General features: G+C 43.6%; 1 protein-coding gene across 2 annotated transcripts; it reads right to left on the bottom strand.

Moving 5' to 3' along the window:
- Positions 1 to 1,499: 1,499 nt before the first annotated feature.
- On the bottom strand, positions 1,500 to 22,139 carry Fcrl1 (Fc receptor-like 1). Of its 2 annotated transcripts, NM_001402064.1 has the most exons (10): positions 21,735 to 21,814; positions 12,851 to 12,871; positions 9,804 to 10,091; positions 9,356 to 9,634; positions 8,921 to 9,049; positions 7,972 to 7,996; positions 3,818 to 3,900; positions 3,573 to 3,644; positions 3,002 to 3,033; positions 1,500 to 2,043 (listed from the first exon to the last, which is right to left on the bottom strand). In NM_001402064.1, exons 1-10 carry the CDS (start codon positions 21,763 to 21,765, stop codon positions 1,975 to 1,977), a joined length of 1,029 nt encoding a protein of 342 aa, NP_001388993.1. In that variant the 5' UTR covers positions 21,766 to 21,814; the 3' UTR covers positions 1,500 to 1,974. The 2 variants fall into 2 exon arrangements, with proteins under 2 accessions (NP_001388993.1, XP_006232736.1); XM_006232674.5 differs by lacking the exon at positions 12,851 to 12,871 and having other exon boundaries at positions 21,735 to 22,139.
- Between the last annotated feature and the right edge of the window lie 2,862 nt (positions 22,140 to 25,001).

Raw genomic sequence — 25,001 nt, 5'->3', positions numbered from 1 at the left:
CCTCCAAAATTCTAGTGCCCACTTTATCCTGCTCTTTGCTTTCACTAAAACCCTTGAATTATCTGAGTAAGAGGAAGTCGATGTCTGTAAGGATTCTACATATGCCTTCCTAATTCTACATGCAGCCACAGGTATTTTGAGAAAATCCACATTTCTTTGCAGCAGCTCTCTCAGACATAAAAGGTGGGGCATGACCCCAGACCCCATGCAAATCTCTGGAGGGAAAGTGGCCTTTTAAATACCACTGAAGCCATCATTAAACATTCACAGAAAACTCTTAAACTCTTAGATGCTGTCCTTCTTCTCGTTCAAGCTTCTGTAATGGACACCAAACGTTGGAAAATCCTGTGGCTAGGGGAAATCAAGCCGCTGCCTCCAAGTATAAATGGACAGCTCTGGGTAATAAACAGCATGTGACACTCCCTGCTCTTTGGGAAGAGTTCCTGCTGCCTCCTGAGAAAACCCAGTACGCCCCCAGCAAAGGCAAAGATTAAGTGCAGAAACTAGTATGCTAAACATTAGTAACTGATTTGATGCACAGATGATCAACTGAACCAACTTAAAAACAAGTTGACCATATCTTTTCCCCGCACATGGATCCCCTCTTATATTGATGGGAGGCATGTAGCTTTGTATGGATTTACTGGAGAGAAATTTAAGAGCTTTTAGTAACAGTGTGTCATCCCCGATTTCCAAATGTGCTCCTCAGGTGATCTCACAGGAGAGTGCAAGTGTGAAGATGTTCAATGGACACTGCGTTCATCCTATGAGAATCTGAAACAACTTTAATGTCCATCAGTTGTCAAAAGTGTTAAAGTGTTGTGAGAGTAGATGATGTCTCTGGTCGATACATTTAAAACTGTTAAAATGAATAGCATTTGGTGGCACACAACTGTAAACCCAGTACTTGGGTGACAAGCAAGATAATCTCAAGTTCTAGGAAAATTTGGTCTGCATAGTATTCCCATAAAAGGAAAATGTTAAAATAACCAATTTTAGGTTGTATATTTACTACGATATAAAAGGAAAATGCATATATTATGTGAATGCACAACATAATATTCCACAGTCTTTTGAAATAGTATTTTAGATATACACGTAGACCTGGAAATATTTCAGCTACTTGAATAGCTATGCTTTTGTTTATATATGCACATGTAAATGCTGGTACACAAATGGAAACCACATAGAGAAATAAGTTTTTACAGTGGTCACTGTTGGTGGTATCTGGTAGCAAAGACTTTTAACTTTATTTCTAAATTGTTTTAATATATAAATGTGAGATTGTAATTGATTTACATTGAAAATATACTTCAAGCAAAAAGACAGTTCAAGAGTAAACTGTCTTCATATATTCATAAAGCTTAGTCTAAATGTTATATCAAGTTCAAAACTTAGAACTTGGTGAACCTTTCAAAGACTATTATAAACCTGAGAGGATTTAGACTAGCCTGTACACAAAAAACACATAGCTAAAAATTAAGTGTAGCCACAGGACATTTTTATGCAATTGTGTTTTAATTCCAAATTGATGACACTCAAAAGTACACTGTTGGGTATTTTAGGATGTGTGCACAGAGAAAGCATAGCTCTCTCCACAGCAGACCGGCAAAGCCATTGGTTTTGTGCTCTCTGAGTTTCAGTTGTCCCCTGCTCCAAGACTTCACTTGCTTTCATCACACCGTTTTCTTCTTATAAATAAAAGTTTGTGTGTAATTCATCATGCCCCAACATGAATGGACAACAACCAGATGTCACCAGCAAATGCTCCAGCTTCTCCATCTAAGTTGGTTTTCCTGGGTGGTTTCTGTAGGACTTGTTCTGGCTTGACACTGGGTAGGTGAAGGACCCGTCTAATGAACAGCAGCACGTGGGAAAGGTGTCTTTGCAAGCTACTCCTGTCTCCAGTGTCCTCGGAGGCCACATCAGACCTTGGGCTTGTTTGTAGCACTCCTCATTGCTGTTTACATAATTCTACATGGTGTCTTCATAGTCCACATAAACGATGTTTATCCTCGGCTTAGAATAGATTCCGGAGGAGAGCTGGAAGGATCAAAGAAGAGGAGACAGAAGGACAAGTCTTCCACTGGGCTGCTTCCCAGCCAGCCTGGCTGTATTTTGTCTTGTGCACACACAACACCTTAAAAGGAGCCTCTTGGAAGCCTGTGACCTTCTGCCAGCATTGTCAAAAGAGGATTCCAGTCGTGCTCCTGCCAAGCAATTCTATGGGCCGCCATTGTTCAAAGACGTCAGAATGAATTAAACTCTGAGTTTGCTCTCAGAGTCCACTGAGGACTTGGGTTTTGCTTGATGGAGCAAAGCCAGAACACCCACAGTTTTCAGAAAGTACCTTCGTTTTAAAAGCTGTGCAAGTGTGTGTGTGTGTGTGTGTGTGTGTGTGTGTGTGTGTGTGTGTGTGTGTGTGTTTTATATGTGAGTATGTGCACATAAGGTGCCCATAGGGAGCAGAAGAAGCCATGGATGCCCTGAAACGGGAGATAGTGCTGGTTGTGAGCTGCCCAATGTAGGTGCTAAGGACTGCATTCTGGTCTTCTATAAGAGCAGTAAGGCTCTTAACTGTTGATATCTCTCCATGGATATCTTGAATTATCCAGGAGTTATAACTTAGGACTTTTTCATAATACAAATCATAACCTCAGTTTTAGTCAGTTATTAATTTAGTTCACTCTGTATTGCTAACCATACAGCACTAGCTGAATGGATGTCCAGTCCAACAGTATTTTAGGAACTTTAAAAATAAGTATGAACCACAGTCGACCTACACATCAGCCCATGGCTCTGGGAAATGTACCCATAAGCTTCCAAAATTCCCTCACGTGGTGATCCTTTATTGTTAATACTAAATGCTTCCTGTCTCTTCTGTGCTGTCAGATAAAGGATATTGGTATGTTTCCTTTCCTAAGCAGCAATACCGTGAGGGGCATTAGCATGGTCTCCACAGGAAATAGAGAAAGCCAGGAGGACAGTGCCGACTGCTTACCTCACTTGCCCCGTGTGTGCTCACATGCTGAGCTGTGGAAGGACAAGTAAATGGTGAGATTCCACTCATGTTTAGCTTTTTACAGCCTCCCATTAATTAAGGTTGGGTCTTCTCCTGTCTGTCTTCTACAGATTGATCTCCAGCGTATCCCTATCCCCCTTTCTATCACATGAACAATTGCCTTAGTGTCCACAGAAGAACTGTCAGCCCGGGGTCAGTGGGCAAGTGTGCCCTTTTGCCACTGGAGACACTTCGATACCTCTCTCCTTGTCAGGGCAGTGGGGCAAGAGTCACAGCTACCGTGAAGCGCTGCAGGGAGAGTGTGTGGCCACTAAGAAGGCAGGTGGCATCTTTGGGTTGCCATTAAAGACAGACCATGTGAACCATGCTCTGGGCTAACAACAACAGCACAGGGCTCTATTGACACAGCTTCCAGAACAAAGGTCAGTTTTCAAGTAACTACAGTCAGTCCTAAGGACAAAGGCTGCCATGCTTCAGAGCAGAGCTACTGATTGTCCTCTTGGTTCTAGGACAAGGGTCAGAGAAAAATTCATGCCCTTCCACATCTCACCGGCTGTCGGTCCTAGCTCCTGCTGGGTGTGGTACACCAGAGAGTAAACTTCATCGCCACTTACAGCATTCACTGAAACAAGAAAGGAGACATGTTGGCACAGTCATTTCCTCCTGTTCTTCCACTGACCCCACACCCACCTCCTATGAGGTCACAGCAGAATCGACTTTGGCAAGTTGACACCCTGTAGAGCCTTCCCTTCAGCTTGTTGTGCTGTGTTGACTCTGATCGTTGGGAAGCCTCACCATTCTCATACACGGGTTCTGGATGCCCTGGGTCCGGGGAGTTGTGGTAGTTGGATTCTTGGAGCACAGTCTGAGGAGGGCTCCTGTAAACACAAAACATATGCCATCCCAGATGCCCCAGACGTGATTGTCTGAGATTTTAAAGTGTGAAGGAAAGGGTCTTGTACTGAATACTAATCCACAGGAAACTCAACCACTGGAAGGGACAGCTCTGTGGTATAAACAGAAACCTCACTCATGGGTGGACTCTGTGGTGCCATACATGTTCCACAGGAACGGGGTGTTTGCTCACTCCTTCTCTGACACTACCCACGCATGTAGCTGTTACCGGGTAGGGAGCTGGGTGGTATTTATTTTCTCTGCCAGTGAAAGAATTCAAAGGCAGGAAGAATCCTGCATGCAAAAGGTAACTGTGGAGAACTTGTGACCATGGCAGACAGCAGAAGACAGAACCAGCAGGGCAAGAAAGGCTTTTTACTAGGGATGAGGAAACACACACATACAGCAAGTACACAAAGGAAGACCCTCAGCAAAGTAAGAGGATGAAGGGACTTGAAAAGCTGAAGTCAAACCTTCTCTTTGAGGACTGGTTCTCTCTCTCTCTCTCTCTCTCTCTCTCTCTCTCTCTCTCTCTCTTTTTCTGGAGCTGGGGACTGAACCCAGGGCCTTGAGCTTGCTAGGCAAGCGCTCTACCACTGAGCTAAATCCCCAACCCCTGAGAACTGTTTTTGTTGTTGTTTCTAAGTCACCGAAACAATGATCTGAGGCTGATCAGTTGAAAAAAGACTGAATGGCCAATTAGCCCACAACTGTGGTGTAAATGTGTCCTGATAAGATCTTGAACTTGGAAACTGGAGAGATGGCTCAGCAGTTAAGAGCACTGAACTCTCCGTCAAAAGGACCTGGGTTCAATTCCTAGCACCTGCATGGCAGCTTAGCTCACAACCATACATAACTCCAGTTCTAGGGGGCCCCACACCCTCCTCCATGGGCAATGCACAGACATAATACACAGTTGAAGCAGGCAAACCATCTATACACTTACAAATAAATATATTTTTTAAAAGAAAGATCTTGATCTTGCTGAGCCAGTCTATCATCAAGACATATCAGGATAATCCCACAAGGCCTTTGTTTTAAGGCTTTTGTCTTGGGTCAGGAGGTAGCAAAGAAACCAGCATCTTTGAAGTTGACTTTCTTCATTCCTAGTCATGATCACTCTCCTTATCTGTCCCCTTATCAGGGAGTCTAACTCCTAGTACCTTAGGACAGTACAGGATACTAAATAAAGAATCAGTGATTCATCTCCGTTAAAAATGGATAGTTGACCAGAGTAAGCAACTTGAGGAAGGAGCAAAAGAAAATGGCCATGCACATGCTGCACCACCGGGATATGGATCAAGTGTCTATTGTTGATGTGGAAGATGCTCAAACTAAATTTGGAACTTGCAAGTATTTTAGAACTTTGTCCTCCTCTAAGCTTCTAACAAACGTCATCGACAACGTTTTCAGTGTTTTTATTACTGTCTGTCCTACATGTCAGAGACACACAGCACATACAGCTTACCTGCCCTAATATCCTTCTAGAAGCTCAGGTTCTTTCCATTTACTTGAAGTTCTCTGCTATAAGCAGGCCGACTGCTTGAATAAACCAGGGACGAGACCAAAAGAAATCAAAGGAAGAAAACCGCAGAGGCGTTGGAAGGAAGCCATAGAGAGCATGGCAAAAAGGTTTAAAGTGATTAGTAAAAGAAAAATGGCAAATTAATGTCCAAAGTTGCCAACAGGGGAAACTCAGGAATGAGCTTTAGTTGTAAAACATGGAAGCAGGCTGGGGATTTAGCTCAGTGGTAGAGCGCTTGCCTAGGAAGCGCAAGGCCCTGGGTTCGGTCCCCAGCTCCGAAAAAAAGAATCAAAAAAAAAAAAAAAAAAACATGGAAGCAGCTCACGAAAGAGGACATCAGGGCTTTAAAGGTAAGTTTTCATGGTACTCGAAGGCACCATGGAAGTTCATAAGAAGGGACAGACCTTTTCAACTATGACACCTAGGAACTACACCAACCACCAGTGTGGCATGACCCCCTAAGGATGCAGTAGTGGCCACTCATACTCCAGGCTAATGATGTCATCAATCTTGGGACCGTACAACCACCAGTTACTAAACCAGCCTGAATTCTAACTACATTTTAAATATTTGCCCTTATACCCACAGATAAATGTAGTCCTCATCCCTCGTCAGGAAAACTTCTCTGCAACAGGCAGAGACCACTACAGAAAGACACAACCCATTGAAATGCACAGTTGTGAAGTCTATTCCCAGCGTATACATCTATGAAACACTTCCACACCAGAGGCTCTGGGAACATCATGGAAGAGGGGTTGGAAAGACTGTAAGAGTCAGAGGATCAGAAGTTTGCTGAGACAATGTCTATGTCTCCTAGTAATGCAGGAAGCTACCACCTTAAAGTCCCACCAACATGGTGGGATTGCAGACTGGTACAACCATTCTGGAAATCAGTCTGGAGGATCCTCAGAAAATTGGACATTGAACTGCCTGAGGATCCAGCTATACCTCTCTTGGGCATATACCCAAAAGATGCCCCAACATATAAAAAGGACACGTGCTCCACTATGTTCATTGCAGCCTTATTTATAATAGCCAGAAGCTGGAAAGAACCCAGATGCCCTTCAACAGAGGAATAGATACAGAAAATGTGGTACATCTACACAATGGAATATTACTCAGCTATCAAAAACAATGCCTTTATGAAATTCATAGGCAAATGGTTGGAACTGGAAAATATCATCCTGAGTGAAATAACCCAATCACAGAAAAACACACATGGTATGCACTCATTGATAAGTGGCTATTAGCCCAAATGCTTGAATTACCCTAGATGCCTAGAAAAAAGAAACTCAAGACAGATGATCAAAATGTGAATGCTTCACTCCTTCTTTAAAAGTGGAACAAGAATACCCTTGGCAGGTAATAGAGAGGCAAAGATTAAAACAGAGACTGAAGGAACACCCATTCAGAGCCTGCCCCACATGTGGCCCACACATATACAGCCACCAAACTAGATAAGATGGATGAAGCAAAGAAGTGCTGGCTGACAGGAACCAGATGTAGATCTCTCCTGAGAGACACAGCCAGAATTCGGCAAATACAGAGGCGAATGCCAGCAGCAAACCACTGAACTGAGAACGGGACCCCCGTTGAAGGAATCAGAGAAAGGACTGGAAGAGCTTGAAGGGGCTCGAGACCCCATATGAACAACAATGCCAAGCAACCAGAGCTTCCAAGGACTAAGCCACTACCTAAAGACTATACATGGACTGACCCTGTACTTTGATCTCATAGGTGGCAATAAATATCCTAGTAAGAGTACCAGTGGAAGGGGAAGCCCTGGGTCCTGCCAAGACTGAACCTCCAGTGAACGTGATTGTTGGGGGGAGGGCGGCAATGGGGTGAGGATGGGGAGGGGAACACTCATAAAGAAGGGGGGAGGGGTTGGGGGATGTGGCCTGGAAACCGGGAAAGGGAATAACACTCGAAATATAAATAAGAAATACTCAAGTTAATTAAAAAAAAAAAAAGAGTCAGAGGATCCAAAGTTTGCTGAGACTGTGTCTCCTAGTAATGCAGGAAGCTACCACCTTAAAGTCCCACCAACATGACTTTCTAGACAAAGATGACAAAAGTAGACAAACTACAGAGGGCAGGGGGAAGGTCTGTGTGCAAAGAGCTCCAGGCAACTAAGGAATGCTGAGAGTGGGAGAGACACAGTCCCCAGGGGAGAGACACCAGTAGGTTACCCAGTACCAAATGGTCAGCCCTGGGGACAAGCATACAGTCAATAGACAGACTGAGCAGGTGGTGTTTAGGTTTAGGTGTGTGTGTGTGTGTGTGTGTGTGTGTGTGTGTGTGTGTGTGTGTGAGAGAGAGAGAGAGAGAGAGAGAGAGTGTGTGTGTGTGTGTGTGTGTGTGTGTGTGTAAAAGAGGTCATGAATTTGAAAAAGAGCAGGGAAGGGTATATGGGAGTATTTGGAGGGAGGAAAGTAATTGATATAACTATATTATACTGTCACAAAAATAATTTTTAAAACGTAGATTTGGGGCATCATCAGCACATAGGAGAAAGCAGAGTCCTTACCTGAGTGGATCATCCGATTGTCTTCCTGCAAGGCAGAAAAATGAGAGCATGTGTCAGTGTGGGCCTTTCACTGCCCTCCTGTCTTGGTGGTGCTCAGTTTGGATGGCGCTATGTCTCCAGGGGGCATTTATGGGGTCTTCCTATCACAATCAAGGTGATTCAGGTCCAGAAGAGTTAAGTCAACTTCTCAAAGCCGATGAGTACTAGAAATTTTGGTTACATGCTTTGCTTTTAATTTTGCATCCACCCTGATGAATCTTATCCTGCCCAGGGGCTGAGCCAGATGCTGGCATGGTCAAGTTACAGATGGGGTAAAGCAAGGTGTCCACAGATGTTCAAATGATAGCCGCACACAGTCCCCTACTGACACATCTTTAGCTTGCTCAGTGGAGAATAGTTAAACAACCACATATTAAATTATGGGTTGGGATAAACGGGGAAGGTAAATAACTTAAAATTCAAAATGGAGAACAGTCATTGGCTATATTACCAAGTGAGAACTCCAGAAGGGGGAAATTAATATATTTCATCCAAAAAGTGGGAAAGATCCAGGAATGGTCAGAACTTGTAGGAACATGAAATCTATTTCAGGGAGAAGGAAAAGCATGTGACGCCCTTGGGTAAGACTGCTGCACTGAGGTCAGGACCAGAGCTAGGCCAGGGTGAGCAGCCCAGTGTTCCTCTTCCCTACTTGTTGACTGGATTTAAAAAATAGTTACATTTTATGTAAAAGTTAAATCACAGAAGAAAAAATACCAGCTGGTGAAATATGAAGACATAAATAACTTTCCTAGAAATGGTGCTTCAGCAAGCGGTGAAAGTTTATAAGGAGACCCATAGACAAGGTAGCTAGGGCATACACTTCACTCCTCGCTGTGTGCCACAAATGCAGTCTATTTCAGGGGGAAAAGGTTATAGTAGTGACATATGAGTATGTTCAGTTACTAACCTATTTTTCTCTTGAGCCAGTAGCAAAATATTAGGACCGTGGCGATGGGGCCAAGACAGCCAATCAGCCAGCCAGTGAGTCCTGAGGAGAGGTTGCCGATTCCATTCACAGTGGGCACTAAGGAGAGACCTGCACACAAGCTACTGTAAGAAAGGGATTGGGTTTGGAGAACAGACACTTTAGGTGTAGATTATGTTCAAGGGATGCTCCTCATGAGAGGGGGGTGTCCTTATTTATCTAGAGAACTTCTGCTTCTTACACTTATGAAAGAGGATAGACATTCAAACTCCATTCTCCACACCTCTCATGCACACCACCTGTGACAGCATCATTACAGAAGCCCCGCCCCTGACAACATCCCCTGGAAACCCTGAAGCTCTTCCAGGATGCTGGGGAAGAGACACTGACCTTGACAGTCCCAAGCCTAAGAGATACCTGTTAAGTTGAGAGCCACCACTTCACTTCGTTGGACACCCTGGCCATTGCTGGCTTCACAGGAGAAGTTTCCAGAATGTTCTGCGGTCAGGGAGAAGTTGAAGGATGCTCCTCCTCCAGAGTGGTCTGAACTGTTCCCCAGAATGATGTTCTCATGATAAAACTGGTAGAAGATTGGGGGTGAGCCTCTCAAGGCCTTACAGTGAAGCTCCACCAGGTCCCCCAGCACAGCCTGGGTTCCAGTGTCCACAAATGTAAGGACAGGGCGAGACACTGGAACTAATCAACAGTGGACAATTAGAGGAAGGTACCTTGATACTGTGGCAGACCCATGTTTTCTGCGTCCTCTAGAGACTCAACCTCACTGAGTGCCCTAAAGGACAGCTCTGGGGAGTGTGGAGCTTAGATGAGACTTGCTGGCTGAAATGTGGTATTTTGTGTTTCTTACCTCTGACATTGATGTTCACCAGCTCACTGAGAACAGGGCCATGGCCGTTGTCAGCTGCACAGTAATATTGATCAACATCGCTTTGCTTCACTTCACTGATCTCAAACTCTGCTGTTATTGAAGGCAGTGTCTTCTTTTCCAGATTTAAACCCAGGGCCCCTCTGTACCAGAGGTAAGTTATATTTTCAGTGGTGTTAGCAACGGAGCAGATGAGGACCAGCTTGTTTCCCTCCATAACCCATTCCCCCGGGGGCTTGGTCTTCAAGCTCACATCAGAGACAGGGTTTCCTGTGGGAACACGAGACAATGAGGAGGACTCTGTAGGGCGCATTTCAGAGAGAATTAATAGGTGTGGCGGTCCCAAGAGCCAAGGCTGCTGACAAAGTCAGTGATTCTTAGAACTTAAGTAGGGGCTGGGATTCCGTTGAATTGAAATCATCTTAGGTTTGGTTGGGGTAAGAAAAACATTATACCACTACCGTAGAGTATGTGATGTCATCTCCCACCCCATGATGACATAGCTTCTACTCAGCACAGAGTTAAAAGATAGGACATGGGCTGGAGAGGTGGTTAAGTGCTTAAGAGCACTGACTATTCTTCCAGAGGTCCTTCTGGTATGTCTGAAGACAGCTACAGTGTACTCATATACATTAAATAAATTATAAAAAAAGAGATAGGACATAAACACAAACTCCAGAGCAGTATTCATGATTAGACATCTTTTGTGTTCTCAGTCTGTAGGATCTACAACGTCTCCCACAACCTCTGTCATAGGCATGAGTTTCCCTTTGCTGTGAACCTGCTCTGTTCCTTCTGGTACTTCCTAACCCTTTCCAGAAGGCAATCTTCACCTGTGGCTTAGATCTCATCATCTTATTTTTTTAATTTCTGGAATAATTTTTTAAGCTATACCACTGTGGGTATATTGAAGACTGTCACAAGGTATGGCAGAGCTTGATGCTTTTGTAAACTGTCTTTCATAAACTCTCCTTTCTCCTCCCTCCCTTCCTGTTCTCCTTTCCCTCCCCCTCCCTTCCTGCCTGCCCCTTCCCTCATGCCCCTCCCCTCCTCCCACTTCTATATTTTGGTAATACCAGCAAGCAGTAGAGCCTTATATATGCTGGATGCTGAGCTAAAACTCAGCCCACTTCTCTTATTTTATTTTTTTATAAACCATATTGATCAGGACAAAGGTTCCCCTTTGCCTGACATCTCAGATGCACGGCATCACTTTCAAAGGCACAACAGGGGACCTGGGGAGTCAGGAAGTATAGAAGCAATATAGAGGAGCTCAGTCCTCTGCTGCCTCTTCCCTGAGCCTCCTGTAGCAGTTCTTGATGGAGAAACAGGGGCACTTGCCTGGAAATGCACCAAACCCATCACCCACACAGTTCAGGTCCTTTGAAGAATGCATGGGATGCAATGAAAGTCTAACACAGGTCTTAGATCGTAGGGATGTGTGCTCTGGGCTTTCAGGGCTCTTTCTATTAAGGTGCTTTCCTCAGCCTTTTCACAGTCCCATCAGCTCATGAATGCCACAGTCGCTTTGGGCATTTACTTAACCCTGAGAACCTCTCAATTTGGGAGACTTCAATAGTTTCCCTTTTAGGGAAATCATTCTCTTCACCAGATGAAAATACAGAGTCCTCTGGGTCCCCAGTGAGTCCTAGCTCAGTGTGTATAACCTCAGACCCTTCCTACAAGAACACCTTTTGAAGAATCCTTTCAGACACCAGTTATACCTACAGTTAGCATCTGCCCCATGTGTGGAATACCCTGCATCTCTCAGTAGGCATCTGTGATCCCCAGAGCACTGAGAACTTCCCAGCATTTGAAACTGAGCGGACAAAGGAAGGCAGAAGGTACCCACAACCCTTTCTTCTGAGTGGGCCAGGGTAACAAGGAGCAAGAAGGCCAACACGCCTCACTGTGGAGTCTGCAGTTCTGCCTTGTAGCACACAGCTTGTTTCAGAGAATTCTCAGGCATCAAAGATTTCCATAAAAACATGCAAAGCAACTATTTCCTTGTCCTGGATGTGGGTTTGTATTTCTGTTTAGGCTGTGACTGAATGCTTGGCCTTAGAGATAAAGGAGAGACCAAACGAAAGACACATACGGCATCACACAGACATGACTTAAGTTTGGATATCAGTGATGGACCCAGAAGATCAGATCCTTCTCTTCTGTCCAATCATGGGGATCTCTGATCCTGTGTTGCTGGGTGCACTAGACAATCTTTTTTTTAAATGAGGTTTTTAAAAGAATTTATTTATTTTATGTCTGTGAGTACACTGTCGCTGTCTTCAGACACACCAAAGGAGAGAATCTGATCCCATTACAGGTGGTTGTGAGCCACCACGTGGTTGTTGAGAATTGAACTCAGGACCTCTGGAAGAGCATGTAGTACTCTTAACCACTGAGCCATCTCTCCAGCCCCCAATCTTTTTTAACCTTGTGGTTAGTAGTTTGTGAGCAAGAGATCAGTTCATGCATGGTAGATTTGCATATGCTTCACAGTGAAAAATTCCTTGTGGCAAGAAAATCGAATTTGCATATAGCAGAGAGAGAGAGACAGAGAGAGAGAGAGACAGAGGGAGGGAGAGAGAGAGAAAGAGACAGAGAGAGACAGAGACAGAGACAGAGACAGTGAGGGCAGACATGTTGGGTTTGCATGTGGCTGGGGAAGGACTACAGCGCTGTGCTCTGTGGCTCTGCTTTCCTCTTCTCAGCCATTGGCAGTGTCCGCAGCTGAAGAGTAGCCCTGGGGCCTCTGAAGGAGGACAGATCCCTTCTAAGGCAGATCTCTGATGCTCGCCTCCATTGCTTCCATCTATGTGTGACCATATCCCCCTCCCAGGGATAAGATGGCTCCAGAACAGCTCACCCAGGCTAGGCAGACACAGGCCACAGCCTGGGCCCAGAAGAGTCTCTCAAGTTTGTTTCTGGGACAGGACAGGCACGGCTGCTCAGACATCCATGTGCCTCATGCGCTGATTTGGGGGACAAGCTACCCCTAGATTGTGAGGAGGAGGGGGAGCACAACTCACCAGCAGGCTCACAGGGTAGAGCTGGAAAAGAAACCAGTGCAGGTTAGACCAGAGCAGCGAGTGCCACAGACACACAGTTCAACTTCTCCGGAGGGCTTTCCCAGCAGTGCCCTCTCCTTCCCCTAACACCCCCCTCTTCTTCCCCTTCTGCTGCATCTTCCCCTCCCCGAATTCCTTTATTTCTTTCCCCAAATTTTATATTATCTCACATTCTATATCATAAAAAAAGACATATAGTCATTTTTTATTATTTTAAGGTAATTTTAGTAACTTTCGTCTCCATGTTCTTCTCCCACCCCTAACCACAAGGGGGAAGGGGGTCTATTCAGAAGATGCTGGGAAACTTTGTGTTTCAACCGCAGAACAATAAGTTGAGTTGCTACCTTGCACAGCATTTCATCTAGTTGTATAGAGAAAACTATCTTGTTGACAGAAAACTGTGCAGCACCTAGGGATAGGGAAGGATTAGCAAATACGATTTCAAATGAACAATGTGGAGGTGAATATGGATGAATCTAGTTACCTTAACTTGATAGTAGTAGTTTTGATTAATGAAGAATATTGTAGTAAACAGTCTTTTTATTTTTTCAGAGTTGAGGACTGAACCCAGGGCCTTGCGCTCGCTAGGCAAGCGCTCTACCACTGAGCTAAATCCCCAGCCCCTGCAGTAGACAGTCTTAAGAGCTATCAGAATGGGAGAACCTCTATGTTCTTGCTATTAAAGTCTAAAAAGGTTACTATTCAGCTGGGCAGTGGTGGCACATGGCTTTTATCCTAGCACTTGGAATATAGAGGCAGCTGGATCTCTGACCTTGAGGCCAGCCTGGTCTACAGAGTGAGTTCTAGAACTTACTCCAGAGAAAACCTTCTTGAAAAAACAAAACAAAACAAAACAAAAAATCCAAGAAACAAAACAACCAAAGTGGCTATTCAAGGTACCTGAAGAATACTTCTTAAGTAACAAGGAAAACAGCAATCTCAATAGCAAAATAGACAGAGATTATAATAGGCAATATATAACATAAAGGCTCCAATAGATAAACGGAAACTCTGAAAGCCCCTAAATATGTTAGAAGGTGATGAGTTAATCAATACCCATAAAACTTCCAAACTGAAATAATAGACCAGCACCATTATATTGGCAAATGCTCAAACCTGGATTTGGGAAGAACCTGTTCTTAACTGCCTGTCAGTTTGTTCCTCTACTCACACCCCCTAGTCCTTCCACCTCTCAGAAACCTTGAGTGTCATCTCTGGACTTATTACAGGTGTAACAACAGTCAAATAAGAGAAATGAAGGTTTTGTTCTCAAGGCATGGGGCCCCACTGGCTGCCAACTTCCTATCAGAGGAGGTTTGGGTCCAGAGAAGAATTAAGACTTCTTCAGCTCTGCTCCCAAACCCCGTGGGAGAGAGACCTCACCGCCTGATCAGGTGGGCACTCCTGAGGCTGCAGAGCGGAGGAGACCACCAACACTGCCCACCCCTGCCCACATCCCTGGCCCAAGAGGCAACTGTATAAGGCCTCTGGGTTCCCGTAGGGGAGGGCCCGGGAGCGGCAGGACCCCTGCGCCTGAGACACCGCCGGAACCTGAAGGAAACAGACCGGATAAACAGTTCTCTGCACCCAAATCCCGTGGGAGGGAGAGCTAAACCTTCAGAGAGGCGGACACGCCTGGGAAACCAGAAGAGACTGCACTCTGTGCACATCCAGACGCCAGAGGAAAACACCAAATGCCATCTGGAACCCTGGTGCACGGAGGCTCCCTGAAAGAGCGGCGCAGATCTTCCCGGTTGCTGCCACAGCGGAGAGGACTTAGGCAGTACCCCACGAGCAAACTTGAGCCTTGGAACCGCAGGTAGGACCAACTTTTCCCCTGCAAGAAACCTGCCTGGTGAACTCAGGACACAGGCCCACAGGAACAGCTGAAGACCTGTAGAGAGGAAAAACTACACGCCCGAAAGCAGAACACTCTGTCCCCATAACTGGCTGAAAGAAAACAGGAAAACAGGTCTACAGCACTCCTGACACACAGGCTTATAGGACAGTCTAGCCACTGTCAGAAATAGCAGAACAAAGTAACACTAGAGATAATCTGATGGCGAGAGGCAAGCGCAGGAACCCAAGCAACAGAAACCAAGACTACATGGCATCATCGGAGCCCAATTCTCCCACCAAAGCAAACACGGAATATCCAAACACACCAGAAAAGCAAGATCTAGTTTCAAAATCATATTTGATCATGATGCTGGAGGACTTCAAGAAAGACATAAAGAACTCCCTTAGAGAACAAGTAGAAGCCTACAGAGAGGAATCACAAAAATCCCTGAAAGAATTCCAGGAAAACACAATCAAACAGTTGAAGGAATTAAAAATGGAAATAGAAGCAATCAAGAAAGAACACATGGAAACAACCCTGGACATAGAAAATCAAAAGAAAAGACAAGGAGCTGTAGATACAAGCTTCACCAACAGAATACAAGAGATGGAAGAGAGAATCTCAGGAGCAGAAGATTCCATAGAAATCATTGACTCAACTGTCAAAGATAATGTAAAGCAGAAAAAGCTACTGGTCCAAAACATACAGGAAATCCAGGACTCAATGAGAAGATCAAACCTAAGGATAATAGGTATAGAAGAGAGTGAAGACTCCCAGCTCAAAGGACCAGTAAATATCTTCAACAAAATCATAGAAGAAAACTTCCCTAACCTAAAAAAAGAGATACCCATAGGCATACAAGAAGCCTACAGAACTCCAAATAGATTGGACCAGAAAAGAAACACCTCCCGTCACATAATTGTCAAAGCACCAAACGCACAAAATAAAGAAAGAATATTAAAAGCAGTAAGGGAAAAAGGTCAAGTAACATATAAAGGCAGACCTATCAGAATCACACCAGACTTTTCGCCAGAAACTATGAAGGCCAGAAGATCCTGGACAGATGTCATACAGACCCTAAGAGAACACAAATGCCAGCCCAGGTTACTGTATCCTGCAAAACTCTCAATTAACATAGATGGAGAAACCAAGATATTCCATGACAAAACCAAATTTACACAATATCTTTCTACAAATCCAGCACTACAAAGGATAATAAAGGGTAAAGCCCAACATAAGGAGGCAAGCTATACCCTAGAAGAAGCAAGAAACTAATCATCTTGGCAACAAAACAAAGAGAAGAAAAGCACACAAACATAACCTCACATCCAAATATGAATATAACAGGAAGCAATAATCACTATTCCTTAATATCTCTCAACATCAATGGCCTCAACTCCCCAATAAAAAGACATAGATTAAGAAACTGGATACGCAATGAGGACCCTGCATTCTGCTGCCTACAGGAAACACACCTCAGAGACAAAGACAGACACTACCTCAGAGTGAAAGGCTGGAAAACAACTTTTCAAGCAAATGGTCAGAAGAAGCAAGCTGGAGTAGCCATTCTAATATCAAATAAAATCAATTTTCAATTAAAAGTCATCAAAAAAGATAAGGAAGGACACTTCATATTCATCAAAGGAAAAATCCACCAAGATGAACTCTCAATACTCATCTTCGGTTGGTTTATATACAAGTGTGCAATTTCTAGGCTTGAAAGTAAAATGATGCTATCTGGTGCTGGATAGAGGAGCCTTATTTTTTATTATGGCAGCTTGCTATTTTTGTAACATGGTGATTTGGTTGAACACAATAAAGTACAGTAGTAACTGATCTCCCCTTCTTCCTGGATGAGTGAGGAGATGATTAAATGTTGATGTCAGCATCCTTGAGCATATTCAGATGAGCTTCTGCTTCTGTTGAAAAGAATGCTGTGTTTGATTGTGGTCCGAAGCTTTGAAGCACTACTTGGCATCTCCTTCCTTGGAGGTCTCACTGTTTAAACATAACAGATTTGATAGCTTGTTGGTAAGGTGAGGTCCAGCTTGTCTCCACTAGGTCATCTTCATGTGAATCCGGTGGTTATACGGTTTTGTTCTAGGGATATTTCATTTTTTTAATAACGGTTTTAGTTGACATTCATGGAGAGAATGAATCCTTAGAACTGTGCCACTAGTGAAAGGAAATCCTGTCTAGAGTATGTTTCTTTACAAAGCTGTGTCACACCATCCTTTGGGCCCTCTGCTGGAAAAGTAGAATCAAGTCTCAAATAATGCCTTTTAAATTGTATCCTCTAGTATTATAGATGTAGGACAGTACTGTATCATACCTCTGTGGATGTAAAATAGCTTGTACCTGCTTTATGATATGTAGTAGTGACTGTGCTTTATCAGAGCTGTTTTTAATGATGTTGCTCAGAATGTTTTCTTTCCAGATGATGATTGAGAAGCTAATTTAAAAAAAAATGGTGCCAGGTACCACAAGAGTAACAGAACTGTGCTGTTTTCTCGGGTTTTGTTTTTTTACTTTTTTTTTTAATGGAGTGTGCTGGATGTCTCTACAGTTTTGTTCAGATGACTGCAGAACCTGGAAAAGCTGTTGCTGCTGTTGATGCATAACACACTGCTATTATTGGTCTTTTTATATAAATATAAATATATATATACAGATATATAATTTGAATTTTTTGAAACTTTAGCTGTGCTGTCAACTTTGGAAAAAAGTATCCCTGTTTACTGTGTTGAGTTGGCACTGTACAGAAATTAACAGCCATATTGGTCTAGAAATGTTGAACTTAAGTTTTTTCCATTTGTACAGGGGTAACACACTGTATTAAATATGTAAGGTCTTAACAAAAAAAAAAAGAAAAACGAAAGAGCAATTTTCTATTAAATCAGTTGTACCCCCCCCAAAAAAAGAAATACCCAATTTAATAAAGATGGAGAATAAAAAAGAAATTTCAAAGTGAAAAAAAAAGATAAGAATTACAGAGCATGTCTATGTTTAGATTTTTCAAAACCTATTTCAATAAGGGTTCTCAAATGCTTTGACCCCATTTCTAGGCCACCATCCAATGGTAGTGGAGAAAAGGTGGTAAATAAGACAAGGGGATTTCAACCAATTTCGAAGTAGTTCTTCAGGGGTAATTTCAATCTTCATTGTCAGGATACCAGCAATGCAGTAAGTAGTGTTAGGAGACCAACAGTACAGTTCAAAAATGTCACCAATCATGAATGACAAATGACAGCATGATTCAGCAGAAACAGCCAATCCTCTGCTGAGCTGAATGGGCACGAGTCAGCAGGAGCGACAAGGACCAGCCAGAATGCCAGGAGTTCCCTGTGGTGCATCTTTCAATGGCATGAAGATCAGGAAGCCATGAGATCAACAATGCATTGCACAGAGAGATACGCAAACACCCAGTCCCTGTCCTTTGAGTCCTACTTATACTCTCTGCCACCATCATGTGTCCTCTCACAGGTCTAGTCTCAGGGAACATCACATGAGTCAGCTTGAGCAAAACTTCACATGAGTTTGCATCACATGACACAACCAGAAATTTCCACTTCTCATGTCTAAGCAAATAACAGATTACAGGTATGTCTAGGTACATTTGAGCAGGTAGCTACTAACTATATAATAATAAATATATTGCTAGCTTAGAATTAATAATGTAGAAACATGATTGTAAACATTTAATCTTTATAAAAGAAAGTGATATATAGTGATTATGACCTTATAAACAACTTAGTATGGAAGATGTAGAAACTGTTTAAAAAATGTTATGTCATTCATGTATTTCATTACATATATTATTGATTCCTCATGGGTGTTTTTAAATAACTTCATTTAAATAAATATATTATTTACATGGAAAAAAAAGACTTCTTCAAATACTCTCTCCCAACACAAGGATTTGGCCATCTTAATGGTCAAATAGGAAAGATTCTGGGGAAAATCATGCTTCGTCACTAGATAGGAGAGATACTGATATTCATCTGTCAACTTGCAAGCCACAGGACCCTGGAAAGTATGTCCTTCCTCTGTTCCAGTGTCTTTTTCTATGGGATTGAGATAATGACAGAACTTGCCTTACTGTATTCGTAGAGACAAGTGCGTGTCCACAGAGTGCTGAGACTGATGACTCAGATTTCTTTAAGATCTGATCAAGATTTTCTCCTAATTATTAATTCTTTTTATTATGCTTAGCTCTAAATGCCTACTTCGTTAAATGCTTATTTGAATGATTACTTCCTCAGGTAATAGCAAGGGATCAGAGGGAGCTAGCAGAAACATCGTATTTATGCATTTGCACATAAATAAATACTTTGCAATACTTCACTGACTAGTGGGAGAAAACTCCTGCAACTAAGGCTTACAGCACATTGCAGGAGAGGAGGCAAGAAGACTGTAAGGGCAGAGGACCAGGGGTTTTGTTATGAGATTGTGTATCCAAGAAGTAACAGGGACCCATGGCACCTCAACGGTATGACCAACTAGAGAAGACCCAGACCGTGGTAACATCAATATACACGCTAGTGCACAAGGGGAAGTCTCACATGGTCCTCCCTAGACAAAGAATTACCGGCAAATAGTGACTGGTGTGTGTGGAGACGGATGCTCTTTCCTAGGGATTAGTTTCCTTATAGTTCCCTTCATCGGTTGTGAAATTGTATACACAAAAATGGACTCAACAGGTTGTGGTTATGTATTTATGTATGTATATAGAATAATAGTAATCAGAAAAGGTTACTAATGTGAGAGAGTAAGGACATGAAAGGAGCTAGAGAGAGGACAAGTAAGGGGAGGCAATATAATTTTTTTTAATAAAAATAGAACATTGTTTGAGAGAATAGAGCTTGGGTGGAAAATAAAGCAGAGAAATAAGTTGCATTGAAGCTTCAGACCGTCTGGACACACAGAGCAGTAACCATCAGGAACATGGGCATGAGAGGGAGGGAGGGAGAGAAGGAGGGAGGGGAGGGAGGGAGGAAGGGAGGGGAAGGACAGAGAGGAGAGAGAAGCAGAAGAGAGGGAGAGAGAGCTGGGGAGGGAGGGAGGGAGGGAGGGAGAGAGAGAGAGAGACATAGAGACAGAGAGACAGAGAGAGAGACAGAGAGAGAGAGAGAGCGAGCTATTAATCACTATTTCTAAGTTTTTGGCCAGAACAACCAGAAAAAAAAATGGTAATAACATTTCTTGAGGTAGACAGTTTGGAGTAGTGGTGAAAGGACAGACAGAGATCAACAAAGCTGTTTAGGATTCCTGGTAGCCACCGGGTAGCCACAGGCTATTAAGAAGTATTTAAAGAATCAGAGCTGGTGAGATGAGCTTAGAGTTAAGTTTATAGTTACCAAGTCACATTGAATGACAAAGGTGTTTGAGTTTGGAGAAGATACCTGAAGTCTAGGTATCCACTCCACGTTGCCAACATGCTGTGGACAGATTCAAGGAAGCAGAAGAGCACCAGATATGAAGCAGAAAGAAAACAGTAACATGGCGGTTGGCAGCCAAGTTCAAAGCTCCCTGAAGAAGGAGTGACCATTCGCTGTATCTGCCCCAGCGACTGAGGAAGTAGGTATGGGAATGGCCTCTGGGTGAGGTGATGTGGTGGGCGACGCTGGGGAGAATGACTGCAAAGGGGCCGTGGGGACAAAAGGTTGATTAAAGCGAGCTCCCCCCAAAAAGGAGACAATTGAACACTTGCCTGGGTTAAGAACGAGAGAGGAGCTCACAGGACAAGATTGGGAGCTTGAAGGAAGCTATGATGTGATAGAAATGTTCCCTGCTTTGACATCTGTGGGGGAAAGTCTCAAGAGCTTAAGAAAGGCAAGTCTCAGAGAAGCTAAAAATTAAGGGGTTTTTTTTGTTTGTTTTTTTTTTAAAAAAGAAAGAACCAGGGAAGTGAGACAACATGAAGTTGGCAAGCGTTGAGTGAAGGGAGACAGAGAAACAGTGCGAGAAGGAGGGGAAAAATCTCCAAGCGTGCCAGCACGTGGATGAAAACAAGCTGGAATGGAGAGACACTTGAGTGGAGGAGCGTCTTGAGGGAGCAGAGATCCTACCTTTGAGACGAGGTGTAGAGCAAGAAGAAGGCAGGCAGGTAGCTGGTAGACATGGGAGTAGAAAAATGGAGAATTTTCTTTTTGCTGTTTTTACATCTAAAATAAAGTATTGATTAAATTTCTAAAATGGGGCCAAAAAGGATTAAGTCTGAAGAGAAATGAGAAGACCTGAAACAATGGCTCCCATGCACGAGTGGGAACACAGGGCTCTAGACGAAGAAGATCTGCGATTCCGTTTCCACATCACATGGTGACGAGGTGCCAGGTGAACCTTTGTTTAAAATACCACTGTTTAGATACAGTTAAAGTGTGCAATCTGACAGTGCAGTGGGGAGAGAGCTGAAAGAGCATCCACAGGCACACTGTGGGGATGAGCTGCAGAGTCCGAGCCCCTGACGTAAGCCTTCCAGATGTGAGGATTAATGATGGAAGAATAATCCTGCCATTCTGATGTATCACACCAGAGAAACCAGACTGTAGCTTCGGTGGAATGGGGAGGGCTCTACTGTGTGAATAAAAGGAAGTGATGTTGAGAGAAGAAAAAAGGAACTGAGGGACCAAGTTGCTGCCTACATTGTGTGTGTGTGTGTGTGTGTGTGTGTGTGTGTGTGTGAGAGAGAGAGAGAGAGAGAGAGAGAGACAGAGACAGAGACAGAGAGACAGAGAGAGACAGAGACAAAGAGACAAAGACACAGAGAGAGAGACAGAGAGAGACAAAGACACAGACACAGACACAGACACACACACACACACAGAGAGACAGAGACAGAGACAGAGACAGAGACAGAGACAGAGACAGAGACAGAGACAGAGACAGAGACCACACAAGCATCCCTATCAAATTCTTGAGCACTGCCAGGCAGAAACTTAGCTCTAGAATTCTCTATCCTTTTCAAGATCCCCGATCCCAGACCCCACTCCAAGCTGTCCAACTCACCACAGATCAACAGCAGGAACCAAGGTAGCATGAGGACTAGGCTGGGGATGGTAACTTGAAGGTGCCGCTCACCAAAAGAAAAAAAAAGCAAAACCAGACTACTCACAGAGGTGTCACAGATGACTGCTCTGAACTTCTCTGAGGTTTGAGGAAGTTGGGGTCAGAAGCTAACCTTCAGCACGAGTTACAGAAATAGAAGTTCAAAGGAACATTGGCCAGTGTTCATTTCTTCCTCCATGAAGGCCCCCAAAAGAAAGGTGCTCTTTCCTGTGGTTTGATTAAATTTCATAACTTGGAGCTTCTGTGCATCAGGAGATGCAGGCTTCCTTTTTTATAACTTCGATTAATACTTTATGTATTAAAATATTAATATTCATGTATCTCAGGGGTTTCCAGTTGATGATTCGGGCTTTGACAAGTCTCACTGAGCTTGAGTCTTGCCAAATTTCACACCACACATTGCCATCTTTGGTAAGGATGTCTATTTAAGCGTCAGATCAAATACACCTTCTTTCTCCCAAGCTTCTACTACAGTCTCTGTCTGATTCAGGGATGGAAGGGAGTATTCGCAGGTTATGCTCTTTTTTGCTGTTGTTTGTATTCTGATTTTATATAGGGTTCAGATATTTATATAGGTATTTTCCCATGTTTAAAATTTCAGTGTCCCAAAAAATAAACATGATCCACTTTTTTAAAAAGTCATAGGAAATCATAAAGTGGGAGAGATTTGGAATAAAGTGGAGGACCTGAGTATGCACCGATTAGCCTCCGTGAACTGGAAAATGCTCACCATCATCGCTAACTCTGGTATTTGTGCGATCCCTTTCCTCCCCTTACCCAGTCAGGGGATAGGCAATTCCTGCCATTGCTTTCTTTAGCATCTGTGTCTTCCTTTCTCTGTCACCCAAAACAGATCCTCATTACAGATTAAGGGGGAATAAACGATCTTATTTTTCACGTTTCTTGAATATTTTATCACCTAAGATAACCAGGCAGGACAAAGGGCTGGAGAGACACAAAGTCAACTAACCTGGGCCCACGGGGGCTCACAGAGACTGAACCACCAACCAGAGAGCGTGCAGGGCTGAACCTAGGCTTCCCACACATTTGTAGTAGATGTGCAGCTTGATCTTCATGTGGGTCCCCTATCAAGTGGAGCGGATGCCGTCTCTGACTCTGTTGCCTGCCGTTGGGTCCCCTTTCACTAGTTGGACTGCCTGGTTGGACCTCAGTGGGACAGATGCTTAGTCTTGTTGGGACTAGATATCTCAGAGTAGAATGGTACCCAAGGGGGCTTCCCCTTCTCTGAGGAGAAGGGGTAAGGGATAATCAAGGGAGGGATTTGTAAGGGTAGGATTGGGAGAAGAGGGAGGGGGCTGTGATTGGGATGTAGTGTAAATTAAAAAAATAAATTATGAAAAAGAAATAGCCAGGCAATCTATGAAGGCTGAGTTGTCATAGCAGATTGAAAAGTCCGTCTAAGTTTGGGTATTAAGTCCAAAAAGAAGAATTGGTTTAAAGAAGTGAGTGGCGGTGGACACAGTCGACTTTAGGAAAAAGAGACCAGCTTTGACAAACCAGCCAAATATCCAGAGAAGTTTCTGCACAGCAGATGGTTGAGCTGGCAGCTGTGATTATGGTTTGGGAAAGCCATGTGAAGATGTCTGCCAAATTTAAACTTTCAGGACCAACACAAAAGCTGCTGCCCCTTGAAATGCAGAGACCAGAAGTCCAGGAGTCAGGAGGAGCCGCTTTTGCTACAGTTTCACGTCTTTTTTCCTTTGTGTCCTGCTCCAGAGCTTTTTTATTTCTTCAGATTAAAATATCTTCCCATGCCGCTCCATAGATTTAATGATTCTTTTTAAAATTCTGCCCATTGGAATGCAGTTAGCATCAACAAGAATGAATTCATCCTAAGAGAAAGGAGAAATCTCTGCTCAGGATCCCCAAGACCAGCTTCTTCTCAACACGATGAAGATTTATTTGCTCCAAAAGACAGAGAGCAGGGAATAAGAGACAAAGACAGGAGATAGAGGATGAGGGAGAAGGGGAAGGGAACAGGGGAGATGGGGCAGGAGTATTTGTACGGGAGGGACAAAGGACTGCTGCCCCTGGATAGAGAGGAGACAGACGGGGACCATAGGAAAATGGCAGTTTATAAGGGTACATGGGAGACCCCTATGTTAGGATTAATGCTTCATTTTAATTGGGCATGTTAATTAGGTGAGCCAGAGGGCCCTTTTGATTGGTAGACTTCAATACTTTGATAGCTGGACCTTGATAGTCAACCCCAGGAAGAGAAGTGGCCACATCGGGAAGTCTTGGGGGCTAGCTTTAGGAGTGCAATCTGATGGCTTTTAGCAAGGTAGAGGGAGTAAACAAAAGGGCAAGGCCTGCCTAACCCACCTTTTGCCAGGCAGGACTGCCAGAGTCCCTTCAATAAGTATACAACATAATGATTTTTGACAAAGGTAAACTGATATAAATATATAGAAATTGTTCTAGATTATTTACATCATCTTGACATTGAGTGTGTATGTGTGTGTGTGTGTGTGTGTGTGTGTGTGTGTGTGTGTGTGTGTGTGTGTGTGTGTGTGTGTTATTAAACATGGGGTCACAACAGATTCCCTGGGATCACAGTCTGCACTTTGGGGTCAGAGTCTGTACCCTGAAGTCAGAGTTTGCACTCTGGGATCACAGTCTGCACCTTGGGAATGAGAACCTCTAGAAAGAAGTCATGTCTACAAATGCTGACTGCCAAGACCTTCAGTGACATGGAGAGGTTGGGATGCTCCAAATGCAGGGGCAAATTCTCTTGGGTATCTTTACCCTCCTTAATAACAATCTGTTGGTCGCCTTTGTACATGAAACAGTCTCTTTTGTCACCATTATGTAAACCCTTTGGGAATGTACAAATAGACTCCCGGTTTCCACCAACTGAGTATCTAACAATTCCACCAGGCTTCCCAGCTGCTATAACCTGCCTACCTGATATATTTGAAAGTGTGTTACTTTATGACTTTCTTTGCTATAAAAAGTTAATGAAATTGATACCTGGTTGAACATGGTATTTGGGAAAAAATCTGAATCTGTGTTCCTGAGCCAAAATTGCTCATATTCACTCCAGAAAGCGATTTCTTTCTTCCTTTGAGGTAGGATGTCTTTCCTTCCTCAACAAGCCTATGAAGCCAGGTTCAGTCAGGGAGTGTCTGTTTCATTGTCTCTCAGGGATCTGGGGACAGGGGCTAGCTTTGTACATTCCTGCCT

The sequence above is a fragment of the Rattus norvegicus genome, chromosome 2 (genome assembly GCF_036323735.1).
Source record: "Rattus norvegicus strain BN/NHsdMcwi chromosome 2, GRCr8, whole genome shotgun sequence".
In the NCBI taxonomy this organism is placed as follows: Eukaryota; Metazoa; Chordata; class Mammalia; order Rodentia; family Muridae; genus Rattus; species Rattus norvegicus.
Note: the sequence above shows the minus strand (reverse complement) of the source record. Positions and strands in the feature narration are given on the sequence as shown.

What these genes read in the sequence shown, in the direction of transcription:
- Fcrl1 (NM_001402064.1), bottom strand. Translation starts at nt 21,765, where the DNA reads ATGCTACCTTGGTTCCTGCTGTTGATCTGTG. An exon ending in GGTGAACATCAATGTCAGAG is followed by an intron (nt 9,635 to 9,803) that starts GTAAGAAACACA and finishes ACTGTTGATTAG; the next exon opens with TTCCAGTGTCTCGCCCTGTC. An exon ending in CTGGCTCAAGAGAAAAATAG is followed by an intron (nt 7,997 to 8,920) that starts GTTAGTAACTGA and finishes TCTGCCTTGCAG; the next exon opens with GAAGACAATCGGATGATCCA.